The sequence below is a fragment of the Mytilus galloprovincialis genome, chromosome 14, assembly GCF_965363235.1.
Source record: "Mytilus galloprovincialis chromosome 14, xbMytGall1.hap1.1, whole genome shotgun sequence".
In the NCBI taxonomy this organism is placed as follows: Eukaryota; Metazoa; Mollusca; class Bivalvia; order Mytilida; family Mytilidae; genus Mytilus; species Mytilus galloprovincialis.
In genome coordinates, this window is record NC_134851.1 from 4,970,646 (window position 1) to 4,986,370 (window position 15,725).

Here is a 15,725-nt window from a genome sequence, read left to right on the forward strand (position 1 = left end):
ACGAAACGAAGTCATTAAAATTTGCCAATAAACAGTTTTATAAAATCAATGTAATTTTTGTTTGCAAGAGATATAAACATTAGGGTCTTACAAAAGAACAGATGCTTTTATAACGGCAATTAAATTGTTGGTAAGAAAAATTGAGCACATCAAATGGACCAGAGTGATACCGTATTTTTGTTAATGTCCACTACGAAACGGGTCAAATCTCCTTCAGTATCTGGTTTTAAAATTATGAACAAAATATCAGTGTACAGCTTAATAAATGCTTTGATGAATACAATCAGTCTTGTTACTATTGCAATATAGGGATTGTGGGGGAAAAAATAAAACATGCGAATATGTCCCTTACGAAGCGGTCCCTACGAAACAAGTATGGGAGAAAAACGTTTCGTAGTGGACACTACCACTACCATGCAGTCTTTTTTTAATCTTTTTTCAATTATATTCGTGCAAAACAAATAACAAAGGTTAGTTTAATGTAATTTTTATTATGTTTTTATTAACATCGCAACTACGAAACTTTTTGTCCACTACGAAACTTTTTGTCCACTACGAAACGATTTTGTCCACTACGTAACGCATCAAAATGTCCAATACGTAACATGAGTTGTACCTTCATATATGAAGTACTGTCTAATCTTTAACGATAAAAATGGGTTTCCAATTCAGAAAAAAATGAGATTTTTCTAGTATTTAAAGTAAACAAACTGGAATGTCTATAGGAAACATTTAAAATTGTAAAAAATATGTGTGTTTAGAAGAAGTTTCGTAGGGGACAAAAGCCCATATATGAATGAAATGAGATGAGATAAATTGACCGCATTTCACGACGACACTCACAAACTTGTTTTACGAACTTTAAACAAACGATGATTTTGAAAACGATCAAACACAGGGGTTTGTTACAAATTTGCCGGGTTTACTTTCATACGAACCCCGAAAATGAGCAAGTCGTTGAAGTATTAATTATCACCTATTCGAACTAATAATTGTTTAATCGGCAATTCTACAGTGATAAATTTACCATTTGAAAACAATTGAGAGGATATGATTAGAAAAACAAACCCCAAGCTGATCGATACGACTTTAGAAATTCCCTTTCTTGATGTCCAGCTTGGATGAAGCCATTTGAATATAATAAAACATTAAGGTCATGAAGGTCAGAAAAATGAGAAATCATTATGCTAAAAAATGTTAATTCCTGTCAAACGTCGTAAGGTTAACAATACACTGCTACAGTGGGTTACAAAACCAAACACAGAAGCTGACTAATACTTTATTGTTGGTCCTACATGTTCTGCAACATCACCAGGCAGTCTGGTATAGACCCATCAATGGAAAAAGACTTCTCCTTGGGTTTTACACACAGATAATATGAGATTATATGAATTTACAATGGAGAAAAAAACTCTTCTTCTAGATCCAGACAATAACATTAACAAACAAAGGGGTAACTTCCATGAGCATGATGAGGACATTATTACAAGAGAAAACATCAATAGCATACATGTAATATAAGAAAAACTCATAACAAATTAATTACAAACAAACTGCGCAACGCGACACAGTTACTGAGAATTGTCGAAAATTACCCGCTTACCACAGCGCTATCTAAAAATCCTGGGGAGAACACTGAATCACATTAAAATTTTAACCAATTTGATGCTTACGGTAGCCGAAAATTATTGTTTTACGACTGACGGTAAAGGGCATTACCACTTCTGAGCTCTCATGAATCGTCAGAGGTCTAATTTAAGAAATTATCAAAACCGTTATTTCTGGAAAAACCATTAATGTGATTCATTATTAAACATCAGTTGATTTTATATCAAAGAAAGCGTACATTTCAACATAAAATTGAGAATGGAAATGGGGAATGTGTCAAAGAGACAACAACCCGACAATAGAACAGACAACAGCAGAAGGTCACCAACAGATCTTCAATGCAGCGAGAAATTCCTGCACCTGGATGAAACAAAAAATACTGTACACGTCATTTGTCAATTTTTTTTTACCGTTATTCTTCATGAGGTCCCCTAATTTAAACTGGACCCCTGTTGTGTTCACTTATCGCTACACTGACAACAGGTATGGCCTAAATCCCGTGGTCAGAATTCTGGCCACAGGATTTAATAATTCAACGAGACTAGTACATCATGGGCTATGTTTAATTATTTATTATACTGATATCAAATCAAAGAAAAATTAGCACATTTATTACCCTACTGAGTTTTTAAGGGAACAAAAGATACCGGCTCAGTTTGCCAAGAACATGTTAACACGCTCGTTGGTCATTCATCTGCGCTACTACCATGGGGTTAATTAACAGATGCTTGTTTATTTTGCGGCATCGCAGTATTAACATTTGAGGTCAATTTCCTACATGTACCACTTTAAATTATTGGCCAATTTTATTAGCGAATCATTGAATTTGTAAGACTCGTCCAATTAATGCCAATGTGACAATAGCTCCAACCTGTTCCTTCGGTGCGAAGCTATAGTTAGAACGGCGGACCAGTTTATCCCCCAATTAAGACCCTCATACATGTCATAGGCCTATAGTAACTTGTGAAAAACTTGTGGTCACAGGGAGACAACTCACTTTTTAAAATGATTAATGTCATGATATGGAATAACTGCTTAAAATAAATAAAAGTTTTCATCAAACTCTCAAAGCTGACTATTTAACTAACATTAAAAATTAGATCACATCTTCTTATTCGTTGTAGTTTTGTGTATTTGGCAGTGTTTGTCTTACTTTCTTCTTTTGTGGAAATTCTTACGACCAAATTACGGGAGTCGTAAAAGTATAGAATTTATACAAAATTGAAAATCAATTATATAGTTTTAAAAGATATTCTTCAATGCTTATCTTTCGAAAATCTAGTATTTCAGTATTTCATGATAAGGTAAAATAAAATTATGAAGTCGTAAATTCTTATTTCCGGTAAATAGATTTTGGCGCTAAATTTTGTAAACAAAAATTTGATACCATGCCAGGAGAAGAAAAAGAGCACGTTTATGATGCAGCTTCATTGCCAGATTTATTGCCCATTTATTACAAAAGACTTTTTCCTTATGGACCATATTTCAAGTGGCTCAACTATGGCGGTGGTATGTTTTTTTTCCAAGGGCACTTCTCTCTGTGTCAATAGGGGTTTCTTCTTATCATATGGTATCCAGTTATCCATCACATTTTTGATGATTACTAACTGCTGCAAAATGTAACTGTCTTTGACTACACACACTGGCACGTCTTAAAAAAAACAAGGTTATTAACTTCCATTTATGAAAAATGTTACCCTGTCGTGAAATTCCATTCTATTTCAATTTCTTGTTTGTCAACCCCACTAAAACTTGATTTTCTATGAATCTAAATTTATCTACACAACAGACTGCACCAAATTTGTCAGTCTGACTGCCGGACTAATCTGGTGATTAATGGATCGGTCTGGTAAATTTTGTTGAATTTTATTCTGATTGTTTGGTGCATTTTTTTTCATGGATTTTTTAAAATTCTAGCAAAATTCCCAAACGATGTCAAAATACATATCATCTTTAATATGAGGCAGACATTACCTGTTGAAGAATACGAAGTCTGTATATTTTTTTTTTAATTCAAACAAATTTTAACTTCAAAATCTGTCAAAAAAGAAACAGAAATACCGTAACGTTTCCAATTTTGGTTCTGTTTTAAGGCATTTTAGTTGTGACGTTATTCAAGTTATGATGTCATATTCAATGTAAACAAAGGAGTGCCATCATCAGGTAACGTATTTTTATATCAAAGAATAATTAAAAATGAAATTGTTATTGTGTTCCTTCCTATATTTTACCATGTTTACTGGACTGATAAATATATATTTCACTCAAACAGAGCTGTCAAGTTTTCATGAAGCAAATGCGTGAGATTTGGCAAAAATTGTAAAGATCCAAAGAGAAAAAACAATAGATCAAAGGAAAATGTCGGCAAATGAGCATGAAAATGCGTGAGTCTCACACGAAATGCATGAGACAATACCAGATCAGACTCCAGGAACAGAAATAAGGCTATTATTCCGGGTTTGCTGATCTAATACAATAAATAAATTTTAAAAAATCCAAGCAGGTCACAAAAGTCAGCTATCAAATATAACCACTAGAATTGAAAACCAAAAGATATATGAAGAAGAAATAGGAAATAATATTTTATACAAAAACTCCAAATTATGTTTAGTTCACAAACATGTCAAAATCTAATAAAATGTGACATTACTTTTCTTTATCACTGAAATGCATTCAAGCAATTGTGCACAACCTTCATAACAATATACCCTCCTGTCACATGATCTTGTTTTTGTGAATTTTGGAGAGAATTTCGTTATATTTTTTTGGATAATATTCATGTACAATTAGATGTAAAAAAAAATTAGTCTTGTAAAGCTAAGTTGTTTACCAGACAGAATGACCTGTAAATTTATTTGGTAAAATTCTATAATTTCTGTTTACAGTGCCAAAGAACTACTTTTGCAATAGAGAGTTTTCCTTCACGTTGAAGGATGATGTCTACATTAGATACCAGTCATTCAGTGATCAGCAAGAACTAGAAAAAGAAATACAGAAAAGATGTCCATACAAAATAGATATAGGTGCTGTGTTCACACATAGGGTATGTATTAGTTGAGACTAAAACCTAGAAAAAATTCCTTACAAGATAGATTTTGGTACTGTTTTTATTGGTACTACAAAATGTAGCATCAGATGAAAAAAGGTCTTAAAAATTAATATTTGAGAATTTTACACACAGGGTATTATGTTATATCTATTTTTTCAGAAAAAAAAAAACCCAGAAAAAGTGATGCCAACATAATAATTGAATAGATAAATTGGTGCTGGTTTCACATACAGGGGTTGTAGAGTAAAGTTATTGATTTTTTTTGCAAGCAATTTACATATTTTAACATCATCATGATCATAAGGCCAGACTTTTTTATTATCTGTTTAACGAGATCCGCCGACTCCACCTTTCCCGATTTTAGAATAAAAATAAAAGTAGTGCTTCTTACTTTTATTATTATTTTTCCCGCCGACTGTTACGAAATCCTCAGAAAAAAATAAAATGTGTTGTTCACGATACTCGCTTTCAGTCAATTTCGTTATCGGTAATATTTAATTTTTAGCAAGTCAATGAAACAGCAATTTTCATTTAAAAGTAAAGAAATTCAAGGCATAAACGATATATTTTCTTCTAAAAGATTTTTAAGCTGGTGGCATGCTTTTCATACTTGTTACACGAGAGCGTACATCAAATCATTCTACAGTACGGGTAGGGACTTATTTTTATGGATGCCTTAATCCGTCTAGTCGGATATGAATAATCCGACATTTTTATGGTAGGTAGTATGTTCATTAAACAACAGATCCAGGTGTGAATGGTCCTTTCATCTTAATCGTGTTGCTAGAATTACTGTTCACTGATTTCAGAATCAAGGTTACCTGTAATTTTAACCTCTCAGTCACTTTATTGATTATATTAGTTCTACATCGTATTTGACATAAAATATTTTTACAGATGAAGTACTGGAGAAAACTTTGTTTAATAAAAATAGCCTATTTTTGTTAATTATGGTTTTGATATTTCAACTGCTAATATTTATTTTCTTTGTTCCTAAAAATTATTTTTATTTTATGTTCCTTTTCGGTTTTTTTTTTTTTTTGTATCTTTTTCTTATTTGTTTGCATAAATTTTTTAAACATATATATTTTTACATGTATTCTATTTCTTGAAGCTTACGGTTATTTTTATTTTACTGATTTATTTTCCACGTAAATCCATTGATTAGCAGAATGCTGTCTCAAGTGCTGCTGCATACGTTCGAGTTTGACGCGGTCACATGCAAAATATTTCTATAATTTGTATTTAATATTCAGTCTGTTGTGTCAGTTCCGAGATAAAAATAATTACAGTGAGCAACACTTGTATATTATTAGTAGCTTGATGATTCTTTGTAGTTTTTACTTTTTACTGTAAACAAATATTGTCCGAAAGTTGGAGATGTATAACTAAAATAGAACGCAAATAATTACACTAGAAGAAAATATTGATTCTTCCCGGGCATAAGTTTATTTTAAGATTTCCGTGTTTGTTCATTATGCTAAATTAATATAATTGATCTGCATTTGGGGGTAGGGGGTAAAATGGGTCCGGATCTCGAAATCCCGGGCTTAAAAACACGAAGTCCCAAGGTCCCGAATTCAAATAAATTTAAATCCCGACATCGCGAAAAAAGAATTCCCCGATCCCGAAAGGGTTAATCCCGAAATCCCGAACTTAATTGCATAATATTAATTTATGCACAATCCATGTAAAAAAGGAAACTTGTATGTTATATTTTTTATAGCAATCTAAAAAGAAAAAATTGCCGTGAAAAGACAATTCCATGATACACATATCGGTGATCAACAGCGTGTGCACGTGGTTGAACTTTAACTTGACTCCACTCGCAATAATATTGAATGCTAATAAAAGATATTAAAGATCGATTTTGTCCACTGCACGAGATTTTTATATGGCGGGAAATGTCGTAACAGTAAACACAGGTGACCTTACTGACCGACCGTGGGAAAATTCATTCATGATTAAATTTGATGTTGAATGATTGACATTTATTGTGTTTTAGTTTTGAGGCTCTTGATCGATTTACCAGAATAGAAATTTAATCGATTTACATACATGTATAATCAAAACACGATTTAGTCTTCTTTAACTATTTTTTGTTTTATTTTTATCAGTCATTTCTCGGATTCCCATTTAAATAATCTATTTGGAGACCTCCTTTAAACTTCGGAAATAATACAACATCGATTTAAAAAATCATACTGACTGCGCGAGCTTTAGAATGACTAGAAGTACGACGAAAAAGTAAAGACAGCTGATCATGACTAGTACGACTAGCCTTCAACCCCATTGGGGAATAAATGTGCATTTAGTCAATAAACTATATAAGGTTAAACTTTGATTTTCGTGTATCGATTTGATACAATTTGTAAAATATATTTATAACCGGCGATTTTCATAAAATATTTCAGACATGAAAATAGAAAGGCATATTTATATCGAGTGTCAACAATTTTAAATAAAATAAAAAAAATAGGAATCGAAATATGATCTCGGCGTTATAAATATTGTATTAAAGGAAACCAATTGTTTGACTTTCAAAGAGATTAACGGGAAATATGTCAAAATAGAAAGCACGAGTGATCTGTCTGACCAAAATGTTTCACTTGCGAGAAATGATTGACAGGTGTGAATAGATGTAGAGGCTCCGACGGGGAAGTTGTATCAAAAGGAAAATAACTTAATTCACAATGCCTATACATATTTCATAAATACGATATATTGGACTTATACTTAAAATTGAGTTTCTTATAATAACATATAAAGGAACAGGACGTTAAAAGCGGGAAATAATATAACCATCAACGAAAACTCGTATAATTTACGGGATTGAAGTCTCAACAATTTGATTTAAACTTCTATTGAAAACAGTCTTGGTTGTTATTAGGCTTATTATTTTGAATTAGATGAAATATTTACGGTTTACAAATACAAATACAAAATAGTTTATTGGCACAAAACTATTGAAATAATTGGCAACACAATATATTGTTAAAAATCGTCTTTATTTCATTTTCAAATTATAAAAAAAATAAAATTATATTCAATTTTAATTTTTATTCTTATATTTAATTTGAATTTTATTTCTTATATTTAATTTTAATTCTTTCTCTTTGAATACAAAACAATATTTTACATTTATCTATCCTCCATAAATACTAATATATCTGTACAGGTAAAATTTAATTCTAATCAAGCTGGTACAGATTGATTTACGACCTTCCACTTGATATTGCACAGCAGGTGTTTATTACACTGGGACAACTGTCCGACCAGTCTGACATCTAGACGGATTAAGGCATCCATAAAAATAAGTCCCTACCTGTACTGTAACTTTCGGCAAAATCAGTTATTACTTCATCAGAACTTGATGAAATTAGCCTAAAGTAAACTTGTCATCCATGTATTGCATTAGAAACGTCATATTCCTTTCCAAATAGCGTATCAAACATCGTTTAATTTTGTATATTTTTCTTCGTCCGACATTTAAATTTTTAGAACTACGGATCGGAATCGGGATTTTATCGGAAACGGACCCGCTATGACCGAAATCCGGATTCTTGCCCGGGCCCCCCCTTTTTGGGAAAAAATTTGGTTGCTTATATAGGGAATCACTGAAGCGTGACTGGAGCGGGCCCCCTCTTAGGTCAGTCAGTGGGCCCCCACTTATGAACATTTCTGGATCCGCCACTGATGACAGACAAAAAATGATCCCAAAAGGGAAAATTACGCATTCCACACGCATTAACATACTTTTGGTTAGATCTTTTTGATTAATGTATATATTTCCATGTATAAGCATTGTTGCAATTTATAGGTTAAAGTTGCTTAACTCTGGGACTATTACACCAGAGACATATATACACATGTGTATATATACAGTATGTCTCTGCATACACTAAGAGGTTCCTGACTGGGTGACTGGTATATACATATATAGTGTATATGCAGCGAGGTTGATATATTTGAGTGGTGCCATGGATCTATATTAGTGGAAATACAGAATCAAAACATAGTTTTTATGTTTATATTAATATAAGGGTTAACCAGAGACATATATAAATTATATGTATTTATATTTCTCTGGGTTAATATACTGGTCTGTTATCATTTCATTGTTCTTGTATTTTGATAAATTCTTAAAAAAAAAAAAAAAATCACTTATAATGGTTTTATTTTTATTTTTAGTGTCGACTGGACCAATTTTGCACTTTTATTTTTTTTTTTATTTCGCCCCCTCGACCCTAATTTTTAGCTCACCTGGCCCGAAGGGCCAAGTGAGCTTTTCCCATCACTTTGCGTCCGGCGTCCGTCGTCCTGCGTCCGTCGTCCGTCGTCGTCCTGCGTCCGTCGTCGTTAACTTTTACAAAAATCTTCTCCTCTGAAACTACTGGGCCAAATTAAACCAAACTTGGCCACAATCATCATTTGGGTATCTAGTTTAAAAAATGTGTGGCGTGACCCGGCCAACCAACCAAGATGGCCGCCATGACTAAAAATAGAACATAGGGGTAAAATGCAGTTTTTGGCTTATAACTCAAAAACCAAAGCATTTAGAGCAAATCTGACATGGGGTAAAATTGTTTATCAGGTCAAGATCTATCTGCCCTCAAATTTTCAGATGAATCGGACAACCCGTTATTGGGTTGCTGCCCTTGAACTGGTAATTTTAGGGAATTTTTGCGGTTTTTGGCTATTATCTTGAATATTATTATAGATAGAGATAAACTGTAAACAGCAATATTGTTCAGCAAAGTAAGATTTACAAATAAGTCAACATGACCAAAATGGTCAGTTGACCCCTTTAGGAGTTATTGACCTTTATAGTCAATTTTTAACCATTTTTCGTAAATCTTAGTAATCTTTTACAAAAATCTTCTCCTCTAAAACTACTGAGCCAAATTAATCCAAACTTGGCCACAATCATCTTTGGGATATCTAGTTTAAAAAATGTGTGGCGTGACCCGGCCAACCAACCAAGATGGCCGCCATGGCTAAAAATAGAACATAGGGGTAAAATGCAGTTTTTGGCTTATAACTCAGAAACCAAAGCATTTAGAGCAAATCTGACATGCGGTAAAAGTGTTTATCAGGTCAAGATCTATCTGTCCTGAAATTTTCAGATGAATTGGACAACCTGTTCTTGGGTTGCTGCCCCTGAGTTGGTAATTTTAAGGAAATTTTGCTGTTTTTGGTTATTATCTTGAATATTATTATAGATAGAGATGAACTGTAAACAGCAATAATGTTCAGCAAAGTAAGATTTACAAATAAGTCAACATGACCAAAATGGTCAGTTGACCCCTGAAGGAGTTATTGCCCTTTATAGTCAATTTTTAACCATTTTTTCGTAAATCTTAGTAATCTTTTACAAATCTTCTCCTCTGAAACTACTGGGCCAAATTAAACTAAACTTGGCCACAATCATCATTGGGGTAACTTGTTTAAAAAATGTGTGGCGTGACCTGGCCAATCAACCAAAATGGCTGCCACGGCTAATAATAGAACATAGGGGTAAAATGCAGTTTTTGGCTTATAACTCAAAAACCGAAGCATTAAGAGAAAATCTGACAGGGTTTAATTGTTTATCAGGTCAAGATCTATCTGCCCTGATGTTTTCAGATGAATTGGACAATCCGTTGTTGGGTTGCTGCCCCTGAATTGGTAATTTTAAGGAAATTTTGCCGTTTTTGGTTATTATCTTGAATATTATTATAGATAGAGATAAACTGTAGACAGCAATAATGTTCAGCAAAGTAAGATTTACAAATAAGTCAGCATGACCAAAATGGCCAGTTGACCCCTTAAGGAGTTATTGCCCTTTATAGTTAATTTTTAACATTTTTCATAAATTTTTGTAAATTTTTAGAAAATATTTTCCACTGTAATTACTGGGCCAAGTTCATTATAGATAGAGATAATTGTAGCAACAAGAATGTTCAGTAAAGTAGGATCTACAAACACATCACTATCACCAAAACACAATTATGTCATGAATTTATCCGTGTCCATTGTTTAATATGCACAAGACCAAGGTGAGCGACACAGGCTCTTTAGAGCCTCTAGTTTACAAATTTTCTCGTTAAACAGATAAAATAAAAAGTCTGGCCTAATGTGGGCTTATTACTGTTTTCAATCCTGTTCTTGACTTTCTTCTTCCGCTCTGCAGAAAACAATATAAAGTCATTGTCTTGTTGCAGGACTTTTAACCTTCATATTTTAGCTAGGCAATTTTTTTTTTCATATCACATTTAGCTCAATATTAAATATGCTTTGATAAATTTATAAAAAACTGTTTGCTGTTGTTGAATAAATATAGCATTGACTGAAATACTTTATTGATACAGACATGGCAAAAATCTTGTCATAGATTCCAGGTTTAAAATTTTGTATGTCATACATGTGTTTCGTCAACAACAGACTCATCAGTGATTTTCAAATAAAGAAAGTTAAAAGGACAAAGTTTAATGTCAAATTGTTTTAATTTAAAAATATTTAATAAATGTTTCAGCCAAAAGACCACAAAACAGTGAAGCCTGCAGCATTTCAGGCTCAAGAGAAAGAACTAGTATTTGATATAGATATGACTGATTACGATGATGTTAGATTTTGTTGTTCGTGAGTATTCATTCTGTAGATTTAGGAGGGTCTAGGTAGGGTTTTTGTGAATATATATTTTTGGTAAAGAAAACAACAAAGAAAAATGGTGAAAAAAAGAAGAAAAGATGAGAAATTGGTGCTAAAATATCAAAAAGACAAAGAATAGAGTAAAATGGAATACAGTGAAACCTGACTAAACCGAATCCTGTATAAACCGAAAACCTGTATAAACCAAACATGTTCGTTAGCACCGTCATATCAAATTATGTGTGTTGTGAACCTGCCAAAACTGAACAAAATCTTAAGTCCCGAAGAGGTTCTGTTTAAAGAGGTTTCACAGTACAAGTTTTAAAAAGATAAAGAAAGGAAGATCACCATTTCAGACCCACATTTATCACTTAGTGGTGTAATACAGAGTAGAGAGCATGTGAACGTGGATAAGAAAAATTGAATAGAAATCAGTAGATGTTAATTAAAATGCAAATATACCAAGAAAACTTCACTTTTGCTTCCATTCCTCTTCCTGAACTATTATACAAGACAAGTTCAAATACATTGCCTCTTAAACAAATTACCACATCTTACTTCAAATTACTGTAAATCAAAACTTCTAGTGTTACACACGGTTGTCATAACATTTGAAATTTTAAAAAAACATTAATTGTTGTTAATGTTATTTTTTAGTGTTCTCTTGATATTAAAGGGGCATTATTTTTAATCAATCTCATCACACTAAAGTTTTCTTTTAACATGTTTAAGGTAGGCTTTGTAAAGCTTTGTTAAGTTGCATCAATTTAGAACTATTCATTTCTCCATATATTTATTATATATTTCATTTTTTGCAGAGGAGCAGATATATGTCCAAAATGCTGGCCATTGATGCAGATTGCCATTAAAATTGTTAACCGGGCATTAAGGGGTCAGTTCATTCACAAATATGTTCTGTAGATCAACTGGACTTAAATTCATTTTTAGCTCACCTGGCCCGAAGGGCCAAGTGAGCTTTTCCCATCACTTTGCGTCCGTCGTCCGTCGTCGTTAACTTTTACAAAAATCTTCTCCTCTGAAACTACTGGGCCAAATTAAACCAAACTTGGCCACAATCATCATTGGGGTATCTAGTTTAAAAAATGTGTGGCGTGACCCGGCCAACCAACCGAGATGGCCGCCACGGCTAAAAATAGAACATAGGGGTAAAATGCAGTTTTTGGCTTATAACTCAAAAATCAAAGCATTTAGAGCAAATCTGACATGGGGTAAAATTGTTTATCAGGTCAAGATCAATCTGCCCTGCAATTTTCAGATGAATCGGACAACCCGTTGTTGGGTTGCTGCCCCTGAATTGGTAATTTTAAGGAAATTTTGCTGTTTTTGGTTATTATCTTGAATATTATTATAGATAGAGATAAACTTTAAACAGCAATTATGTTCAGCAAAGTAAGATCTACAAATAAGTCAACATGATCAAAATGGTCAGTTGACCCCTTTAGGAGTTATTGCCCTTTATAGTCAATTTTTAACCATTTTTCGTAAATCTTAGTAATCTTTTACAAAAATCTTCTTCTCTGAAACTACTGGTCCAAATTAAACCAAACTTGGCCACAATCACAATTGGGGTATCTAGTTTAAAAACTGTGTGGCGTGACCCGGCCAACCAACCAAGATGGCCGCCACAGCTAAAAATAGAACATAGGGGTAAAATTCAGTTTTTGGCTTATAACTCAAAAACCAAAGCATTAAGAGCAAATCTGACTGTAGTAAAATTGATTATCAGGTCAAGATCTATCTGCCCTGAAATTTACAGATGAATCGGACAACCTGTTGTTGGGTTGCTGCCCCTGAATTGGTAATTTTAAGGAAATTTTGCTGTTTTTGGTTATTTATCTTGAATATTATTATAGATAGAGATAAACTGTAAACAGCAATAATGTTCAGCAAAGTAAGATTTACAAATAAGTCAACATGACTGAAATGGTCAGTTGACCCCTTTAGGAGTTATTGCCCTTTATAGTCAATTTTTAACCATTTTTAGCTCACCTGGCCCGAAGGGCCAAGTGAGCTTTTCTCATCACTTGGCGTCCGGCGTCCGTCGTCCGTCGTCGTTAACTTTTACAAAAATCTTCTCCTCTGAAACTACTGGGCCAAATTTTACCAAACTTGGCCACAATCATCATTGGGGTATCTAGTTTAAAAAATGTGTTCGGTTACCCGGCCAACCAACCAAGATGGCCGCCATGGCTAAAAATAGAACATAGGGGTCAAATGCAGTTTTTGGCTTATAACTCTGAAACCGAAGCATTTAGAGCAAATCTGACATGGGGTTAAATTGTTTATTAAGTCAAGATCTATCTGCTCTAAAATTTTCAGACGAATCGGACAACCGGTTGTTGGGTTGCTGCCCCTGAATTGGCAATTTTAAGGAAATTTTGCCGTTATATGGTTATTATCTTGAATATTATTATAGATAGAGATAAACTGTAAACAGCAATAATGTTCAGCAAAGTAAGATCTACAAATAAGTCAACATGACCGAAATGGTCAGTTGACCCATATAGGAGTTATTGCCCTTTATAGTCAATTTTTAACCATTTTTCGTAAATTTTAGTAATCTTTTACAAAAATTTTCTCCTCTGAAACCACTGGGCCAAATTTATCCAAACTTGGCCACAATTATCTTTGGGGTATCTAGTTTAAAAAATGTGTCCAGGGACCCGGCCAACCAACCAAGATGGCCGCCATGGCTAAAAATAGAACATAGGGGTAAAATGCAGTTTTTGGCTTATAACTTAAAAACCAAAGCATTAAGAGCAAATCTGACTATTAGAAAATTGTTTATCAGGTCAAGATCTATCTACCCTGAAATTTTCAGATGAATCTGACAACCTGTTGTTGGGTTGCTGCCCCTGAATTGGTAATTTTAAGGAAATTTTACTGTTTTTGGTTATTATCTTGAAAATTATTAAAGATAGAAATAAACTGTAAACAGCAATAATGTTCAGCAAAGTAAGATTTACAAATAAGTCAACATGACCGAAATGGTCAGTTGACCCATATAGGAGTTATTGTCCTTTATAGTCAATTTTTAACCATTTTTCGTAAATCTTAGTAATCTTTTACAAAAATCTTCTCCTCTGAAACTACTGGGCCAAATTAATCCAAACTTATCCACAATCATCTTTTGGGTATCTAGATTCAAAAATGTGTCCGATGACCCGGCCATCCAACCAAGATGGCCGCCATGGCTAAAAATAGAAGATAGGGGTAAAATGCAGTTTTTGGCTTATAACTCAAAAACCAAAGCCTTTAGAGCAAATCTGACAGGGGGATAAATTGTTTATCAGGTCAAGATCTATCTGCCCTGAAATTTTCAGATAAATCGGACAACCCGTTGTTGGGTTCCTGCCCCTGAATTGGTAATTTTAAGGAAATTTTACTGTTTTTGGTTATTATCTTGAAAATTATTATAGATAGAAATAAACTGTAAACAGCAATAATGTTCAGCAAAGTAAGATTTACAAATAAGTCAACATGACCGAAATGGTCAATTGACCCCCTAAGGAGTTATTGTCCTTTATAGTCAATTTTCAACAATTTTTATAAAATTTGTAAATTTTTACTAACATTTTCCACTGAAACTACTGGGCCAACTTCATTATAGATAGAGATAATTGTAAGCTGCAAGGATGTTCAGTAAAGTAAGATGTACAAACACATCACCATCACCAAAATACAATTTTGTCATGAATCCATCTGCTTCCTTTGTTTAATAGTCACATAGACCAAGGTGAGCGACACAGGCTCTTTAGAGCCTCTAGTTTGTAAATCTTAGTAATCTATTACAAATATCTTCTCCTCTGAAACCACTGGGCCAAATTAAACCAAACTTGGCCACGATCATCATTGGGGTATCTAGTTTAAAAAATGTGTGGCGTGACCCGGTCAACCAACCAAGATGGCCGCCACGGCTAAAATTGAACATAGGGGTAAAATTCAGTTTTTGGCTTATAACTCAAAAACCAAAGCATTTAGAGCAAATCTGACATGAAGTAAAATTGATTATCAGGTCAAGATCTATCTGCCCTGAAATTTTCAGATGAATCGGACGACCTGTTGTTGGGTTGCTGCCCCTGAATTGGTAATTTTAAGGAAATTTTGCTGTTTTTGGTTATTATCTTGAATATTATTATAGATAGAGATAAACTGTAAACAGCAATGATGTTCAGCCAAGTAAGATTTACAAATAAGTCAACGTGACTGAAATGGTCAGTTGACCCCTTTAGGAGTTATTGCCCTTTATAGTCAATTTTGAACCATTTTTCGTAAATCTTAGTTATCTTTTACAAAAATCTTCTCCTCTGAAACTACTGGGCCAAGTTCATTATAGATAGAGATAATTGTAAGCAGCAAGAATGTTCAGTAAAGTAAGATTTACAAACACATCACCATCACCAAAACACAATTTTGT

The 15,725-nt window shown here is 33.3% G+C and overlaps 2 protein-coding genes across 4 annotated transcripts in view; one reads left to right on the forward strand and one right to left on the reverse strand.

The window, feature by feature from the left end:
• Window positions 1–2,858, reverse strand: part of LOC143058825 (inositol-trisphosphate 3-kinase homolog) — a 76,616-nt gene extending 73,758 nt beyond the window's left edge. Inside the window, exon 1 of one of the 3 annotated variants that reach the window (XM_076232298.1) lies at window positions 2,697–2,858. The gene's annotated coding sequence lies outside the window, so the exon portion shown is untranslated. The remainder of the gene's footprint in view (window positions 1–2,696) is intronic. The other 2 variants (XM_076232300.1, XM_076232299.1) reach the window with 2 other exon arrangements.
• An 86-nt stretch (window positions 2,859–2,944) lies between these two features.
• Window positions 2,945–15,725, forward strand: part of LOC143058827 (DNA primase small subunit-like) — a 34,068-nt gene continuing 21,287 nt past the window's right edge. Inside the window, exons 1-4 of the mRNA XM_076232305.1 lie at window positions 2,945–3,117; window positions 4,494–4,651; window positions 11,172–11,278; window positions 12,106–12,179. Of these exons, the coding sequence (XP_076088420.1) occupies window positions 2,997–3,117; window positions 4,494–4,651; window positions 11,172–11,278; window positions 12,106–12,179 (460 nt within the window). The 5' untranslated portion in view covers window positions 2,945–2,996. The remainder of the gene's footprint in view (window positions 3,118–4,493; window positions 4,652–11,171; window positions 11,279–12,105; window positions 12,180–15,725) is intronic.